General features: G+C 37.0%; 1 protein-coding gene across 10 annotated transcripts in view; it reads left to right on the top strand.

Annotated features, from left to right (window-relative positions):
• The first annotated feature begins 1256 nt into the window (after nt 1-1256).
• LOC149178811 (boron transporter 1-like) overlaps nt 1257-7681 on the top strand; it is a 30143-nt gene continuing 23718 nt past the window's right edge. For 6 of the 10 annotated variants that reach the window (XR_016258231.1, XR_016258228.1, XR_016258230.1 and 3 more), the window contains exon 1: nt 1257-1777. Coding sequence is in view for 2 of the 10 variants with exons in the window: in XM_089420440.1 (XP_089276566.1) it covers nt 1765-1777 (13 nt within the window). In the remaining 8 variants the exon portion in view is untranslated. The remainder of the gene's footprint in view (nt 1778-7681) is intronic. The other 4 variants (XR_016258227.1, XR_016258223.1, XR_016258225.1 and 1 more) reach the window with 4 other exon arrangements.

Raw genomic sequence — 7681 nt, 5'->3', positions numbered from 1 at the left:
CATTTGATTCTCTATTTTCTTTCTTCTTCGATAGTTCTAGCTTAATAAGCTCATTCTCATATTCTAATTTGTCATAGCTCTTTTATTTATCTTTCAATAATTGTATCAAAATTTCTTTAAGTCTAATTGCCTCTTCTAATTTCACTTTGTGAATATTAAAGGTTTCATCATTAGAGTGATAAATACCTTCTTCTTCTCTCAACAATTGTTCCTTCAGTTGTTTGTTCTTCTTCCCGGTCTTCTTTATTTCATTTAGAATATTGATAAGCTTTGCTTCAAGATCAACCACACCTTTTTTTGCTTCTTTAAAGTTTGAATTGCATTTAAATTTCAATTCAAAATCTAAGGCCATATGAAAACATTCATTATGCTCTTCACCAAATGATTGTTTATTGCTAGCTTCAGAAGAGTTATTATCTTCTTTAGAATAGAAATTCTTCTTTCTTTGAGTTTTTTCCTTCTGGTATTTGTGAGATTTACGCCCATTTTTTTGTTATTTTTCTCTCTTGCTTCTCAACTTTAGTGTAAGGACATTTTGAAGCCCAATGACCAACTACCACAATCAAAGCATTTAAAGGGCAGCGTACATTTATATTTGTTTGATCCTCTCTTTAGCTTCTTCGCAAATTGAGTCATCTCCTTATCTGACTCGAAATTAGATCAATCTTGATGTTCTTTATATTTCTTTGAGGCTTTGAAGACAACCTCCTTTAGTTCTAACTTCTCTTTTTCAATTCCAATTTCCTAAGCAGTGAGAATTCCATGAAGTTTTTCTATCGTGAGAACATTCATATCTTGGATCTATTCAATAGCATAGATATTAACATTGAATCTCATAGGAAGATATCTCAATACTTTCTTAACAACTACATCATTCTCAAGTTTCTCATTAAGCCCCCTCATCATGTTAGTCACATCATTAACTTTGAAGAAATAATAAGCAATACTCTCATCTGCATTCATCTTTAAACTTTGAAATCTCATTCTATGAGTTTGAAGTTTTAGATTTCTTTACATTTGCATCTCCTACTTAATTGTTCTTGAGCTTATCCCAAACCTCCTTGGTAGATTTGTAGTGCATTGCCTTGACTAGCTCAGAGTGATTAAGAACAAACAGAATTGCATTATTGGCATTTGCATTATTTAAATAAGCCCTTCTTTCATCTAAATATGTTGGAGTTGTTGGAACTATATATCCTACTGTAGTTGAATCCTGCAGGGCCTAAATTTCAAAGTAAACTTTTTCTCAGACAAACTCCAGCACAGGACCAAATTTGTGGGGAAGCAAGCATTTTGGTCGCTGGTTAGAAAAATTATTTTTAAATGGCTGATTTACAAATTCCATATTGTACCAAAAAAAACTAAGATCTGCTTCCAAAAGTATGCCTAGTGAGAGCTTCCATCATAAAGAACATCGGATGTGATTTTCACTTAGCAATACATATAAATATGAGTAAGGATTTTATCTCCATTTTACGGCACCATGCATATTTTTATTATGTTATTTTGGAGACAAAAAGTTTAAAAGTCGCAGCGGAAGAAATTGGGAAAACGCGTAAACATTATTACAATGATAAAAAGAACGTAGAGGTATTCAGACAGCAGATTTCAAATGCATGTTCCAAACAAATAGAGACGAAATTCAAAAAACCGCGACATGGGTTTTTTGCAGAGCTATCCCAATTGACTTCACACGAACAGATTAAAAAAATTGCAAACCATTCCAGAGATTTTGCTAGTTCTTCCAAGGGATGATACAGAAGCATGCTCCAACAAAGTAAGTGGTATTATAATATTTTAGTGAAAATTTTTCTTTTCTGCTTGAACCTTAATGCTAGTTCAAGAATTAAGGATACTCAGTGTGGTTTCAAAACATTTGCAAGGGATACGACGGCTTTTCATTAATCTTCACTTTGAGGTTTTTACTTCTATGTTGAGTTAACATATCAATGTACACTAACGATGATTACTCTTTGAAGATCTAAAAATTTTGGACAGAAGTGTAATATTAAATCTTCCTTGGAGATCAAATAAAGAAGACCAGAATGATTCTAGTTTTTTTTTCCTTTTTGTATTGCAGTATGTAATGTTTTTATCTTTGTGTTCTTTTTCATTTATGTTACTCTTATTATGAGGTTAATGTAAGTTGCAACATGTATTTCTTGAAAAATATGCAGATTTATTGATGACATAAAATACTTGTATTGGTTTTAGAGAAAGCTCTAAAGAGAACTCTATTGCCTTTTTCACTTTTATCTCCTTTGTTCTCAATGTTTCATTCCCCATTGCCTTCTCAGGGTGTAAACATTGTATCCTCTGGTCCAATGTGATAAAATTTGTTTTAAAGTATTTCATCTTCCCGCTATACATTTTAGAATATGCAGATATTGAAATAAAGGCCAGTATGGTCAATTGAATTTGTCTTCAAATTTAAGCAAATATTTCACTCAAGGGTGTTCTATCTCAGGCAAATATTTATAAAATTTTAAAACAGTTTTGTGAATGGCCTGGGCACTAACATCTCGCAACCAGAAGTTGTCTCCCGGGTACAACATCAATTGTCGTTGTTGCCCGGGAATGGAGGAACGAAGATATCTTTTGCTGGGTATTAAAGTTTATTTTTTGATGGAAACCATGATTTAGACATTCAATACTGGTGGTTAGTTATTCATCTAGAAATTTCATTGTAAATTATTTTACTGGAAAGATAAATCGAGCGACATGGAAAGACTTGTAGGAATTTACAGGGTAAGTTCCTCAGACAGAACACCAAAGGACACCGCTCACAAACAGATCACAGATCAATACACCAGTGTTTTGACGTGGTTAAAACCCTCAAAGAGGGAAACAGTCCATGGCCTGAGCCAACGCGGCCACTTCAAGCAATTTATTAATAAAAGAATGAAAATTTACATATGCTTCTCTCATAGACAGATTACCCTACAAATGACCCTCCATGCGCTTTAAATAGAAATCATGGACCAATCGAGTGTTAAGCCATGGATCAAGTGTCGGTAATACCGAGGAGAGAATGAACCGTCGGATCACTACATATCGTGACCGTCGGATTGTAAGTTACAAAATGTACAAGGTAAAGAAACACACTTTACCTAACTCTATACATAACTCTATACTAGACCAAGTTGTACTTAACTATTTCCTATGTGTCGGAATATCCTAACATCCCCCCTTAAGAACAACTTGGGATAGGATTGAAGGATTTACAAATATGACATAATAGGAGAAGGAAGGAGGCACTAGAGCCTACCCCCCCTTAGTGACAACTTCCTGAACTCCAACCATAAATCGAAGTTTAGTGAACTTCGCCTCTGTGAGAGCCTTTGTAAAGATGTCTGCAACTTGATCATCTGTTGAACAATATTGCACTTCAAGAACATGGTCATGAATGAGCTTTCTGATGAAGTGCATGCGCAGTTCAATGTCTTTGCTGCGCTGATGTTGGACTGGATCTTTGCATAGCTGAATGGCACTTTGATTATCACACCAAAGTGTAGTCGGATGCTGCTGCTGAAAGCCAAACTTTGACAGGATCTGACGAAGCCACAAGGCTTCCTTACTAGCTTCTACGACACCACGATACTCTGCTTCTGCTGAAGAAAGAGAAATGGCACCTTGTTTCTTGCAAGCCCATGTAATAGGTCCTGAACCAAGAGTGAACACATAACCTGCAGTAGACTTCCGATCATCAGGGTCACCAGCCCAATCGGAATCAGTGAAACCAACCAATAGAAGAGCTGCTTTGGCACTGTAATGAATCCCAAACTAAACTATACCTCGAACATAACGAAGTATTCTTTTAGCTGCTTTCCAATGACTTTCACGTGGGTTTTGCATAAACCGAGCAACAAGGCCAACAGCGAAGGAAAGGTCAGGACGAGTATGGGTTAGATACAAAAGTTTTCCCACAAGTTGACGGTATAAGGTAGCATCAACTTCGGGAGAAGTACAAGTGACTGAAAGTTTGACTCCAGACTGAAAGGGAGAAGGGGTTGGCTTACAGTCTTCCATGTGAAAGTGGCGTAGAATATCACAGGCATACTTGGACTGAGAAAGGGAAATACCTTCCTTGGATTGCAAGACTTGAAGACCGAGAAAATAATGTAAGTGTCCTAAGTCTGTCATTTCAAACTTCCTTTTAAGGCTAGACTTCACATGGTTTATAAGATTGGGATCACTACCAGTCAGGATAAGATCATCAACATAAAGAACAAGAATAATAAGGGACTTGCCCACTTGCTTGGTGTAGATAGTATTGTCAGAATGACACCTAGAGAAGCTAGATTCTAAAAGAAAGTTATCCATTTTGGCATACCAAGCTCGAGGAGCTTGCTTGAGACCATAAAGGGATTTCTTAAGCCGACATACAAGGCTGGAGTCTGTTTTTATAAAGCCAATAGGTTGTTCCATATAGATTTCTTCATGCAAGTCCCCATGCAAGAAGGCGGATTTAACATCCATCTGATGGACTTCCCATTTGAAAGAGGCAGCAAGGGAAAGAACAAGGCGGATAGAGTTCATTTTGGCAACAGGGGAGAAGGTTTCAGTATAGTCAATGCCTTCAACTTGTGAAAAACCCTTAGCAACAAGACGAGCTTTATGTTTATCAACTTTCCCATTTGGTCCATACTTGGTTCTGTAAACCCATTTGCATCTAACAAGTTTTCGTCCCTTTGGTAGAGGAACAAGATCCCATGTATCATTTGCCAATAATGAATGATATTCTTCATTCATAGCTGCTTCCCAATCTGGATAGCCTGAAGCTTCTGCAAAGGTGTCAAGATCATAATTCACTGAAGCTTGAGCCAGTAAAGAAGAGGCTCTCTCGAACTGAGAACGTGTACGTCGCTGATCTGTAGGATCACCGGCAAGATCACCTGCTGCATCCCGAGTAGCACGGACCCATTTTGGAAGCTGAGGAGCTGAAGGAGGATCCTGAGAAGGTGGGGGAGGATTTTCATCCTCGCTTTCATCATTTGAAGAAGAAATATTTTCAAAAGTAGAAGAGATAGGGAGAGGTGGCACATCCGCCGAACTAGGCTCGCAGGCCGATATATTTTCAGCAAACTTTACATCTCTTCTAATGATAACATGTTTGGACTTAAGTGGAATAAGTCTATATCCTTTGACATCTTCAGAATATCCAACAAAAATACATTTTTCACTCTTAGGTTCTAAAGCTTTATGTTTATCATCTGGAATATGGGCCCATGCTTCACTTCCAAAAACACGAAAGTGACTTACATCTGGTTTGATTGAGCTCCATGCTTCTTCTGGAGTGATATTCTTTAAAACCTTAGTAGGAGTGCGATTTATTATGTAATTTTCACAGTTAATTGCTTCTGCCCAATAATTAAGACTAAGTCCTTTAGATTGAAGCATACAATTAGCCATTTCCTTTAAAGTGCGATTCTTCCTTTCAGCTACACCATTTTGTTGTGGAGTATATGGAACAATATGTTGCAATTGAATTCCATTCTCAGTGCAAAAGTTGATGAATGTGTTTTTAACATATTCTCTGCCATTATCAAATCTTAGCTTAAGAATTTGATGTCCAGATTGTTTTCCAACAAAGGCCTTAAAGGCCAAGAACATGTTAAATACTTCACTCTTGAGTTTTAAGAAGTATACCCAAGTGCGTTTGGAGAAATCATCAATGAAAGTTAAGAAATACTTGTAGCTAGAGAATGAAGCAATTGGAAGTGGACCATATAAATCACTATGCACGAGCTGTAAAGGGGCTGAGGCGTGCCAAGAGGCACGTTTTTCAAAACTTTTCCGATGATGTTTTCCGAGTACACATCTGGAACAAACACCATCTCTGCAAGATACCATTGGAAGATCTGTCACCATATTTTCTTTACATAGATTCTGAAGAGAGCGATAGTTTAAATGACCAAATCGCTCATGCCAAAGTTTGCTCACTTCATCATTATGAGCAACAAATACCGAGGGAAGATTTGATGAACCAAAGTTGTGAAACTTATACAACCTTGTAGAATCATCAGCAATGCCAGTAGCTAAAATCTGTCTAGGATCTCTTAGGTCCTTAATTACAACATCGTGAGGTGAAAATTCAACGATTTTACCTTCACCTGAATGGGTTATCTGATATACAAATAGAAGGTTGCAGGATAAGGTTGGAACACATAATACATCATTCAACTGACCATTGTCTAGATGAACAGTTCCAGTCCCTACAACACTAAAAGATCTATCATCACCAACATATATATTTTTGGTGTTACAATCATTTAGAGAAGAAAACATGGCTTTGTTTTTGGCCATGTGATAAGAAGCTCCAGAATCAATGAGCCACTCATGAGAATGAGAAGAAGAAGATACATTTAGTGCATAGCCAGACCGAGATGCTTGACAACCACATGCAGAAAGTGCCATTCCTGAAGATGAAGTTGAAGTTGAAGATTGCTCCAAATGGATGTTATGCTTCTTCATTGCTGCTTCCAAGGCTTCCATCTTCTTAAAGCATTTGGATTCTAAGTGGCCATCTCGATTACAAAAGTTTCAATGTCTATCAGTCTTCTTCCATTTGTTTTTATTTGTCTTATCATTTTGTTGAAATGATTTTTCATTTTGAGGCGGAAATTGCTTAGGACCCTTGTTTGGTTTAGGACCATTCCTTTTAGGATACGACTTCTTAGGATTCTTTGAATTTGGTTGCTGCTGGGCGTCTAACGCTTTCTTAGAAGAGTTTCCAAGATGAAGAAGACCAAGGTGTAAGAATTTTTCTTGTTCTCTTATTAAAGAATCACAAAAGGAATCAAAGGAAGGGGACTTGTAGGTTTGTCCTTGAGAAATGAAGGCTTTTCTTGTAGAATGGAAGGTGAAAACAAACACAAAATAGGCTGGTCCCAACTTAGTAAGAATGGAGTAGATAAGGCTACTATCTTCTTTCTTAACCTTAACACCTTCCAAGAGAAGTCTAAGGGTCTTGAACTTGGACAAAAAATCTTCAATGCAAGAAAAATTATTGGGGTCCAATGTAAGCAATTCATTTTCAAGTTGATGGGCTTTAAGTTCATTTTTAATTCCAAAGACTTTAATAATCTGTTTCATTGCTTCATCAGGAGTATCAAGTTCTGCAATATGGAATCTAAGATCTGGAGAAATAGACATCACTATCAACCCATGTGCTTGGTCTTGCCTATTTTCCCATTTAGCTGCCTTATCTTCATCTTTCGGTTTGGTCTCTTGGCCTGTGGCTATTTTGTAAAGACCTTTACTTCTAAGTAAATCCACAATATAGGACCACCATTGGAAGTAGTTAGTGCTATCAAGAATGACTTGGCATTGACTTTCCATTTTTAACAGAAACTGAAGCTGTAGATGTTGAAACTAAGTGTACCAATGGAAAGATCTTAAAAAATTAGGCCGTTTCAAAAAAAACGGTTCTGAAAACGGCTTCCGAATGAAGAAGTTATGGCTTTTTGAAAAAAAAATTGATGAAGTCGCCGACGAAGTGCGGGAATGTGCGGAAATGAAAAAATACGCCCCCAAAAAATGGAGACTTGAACCCAAGACCTCTACTCTCATAAATTAGCTTTGCACCAAGTGAGCTATACAAAAAGTTTGAGAGAGAGAGAGAGAGAGAGAGAGAGAGAGAAAGAAAAAGAGAGAGAGGGGGTTGATGCTTTGGGTTGCG

Source organism: Pinus tabuliformis, chromosome 4_1, assembly GCF_031772625.1.
Source record: "Pinus tabuliformis cultivar Carrire ecotype Pingquan chromosome 4_1, CPIR1, whole genome shotgun sequence".
NCBI lineage: Eukaryota > Viridiplantae > Streptophyta > Pinopsida > Pinales > Pinaceae > Pinus > Pinus tabuliformis.
The sequence above is the reverse complement of the archived record's forward strand: the minus strand, read 5'-3'. Positions and strand labels throughout refer to the sequence as shown.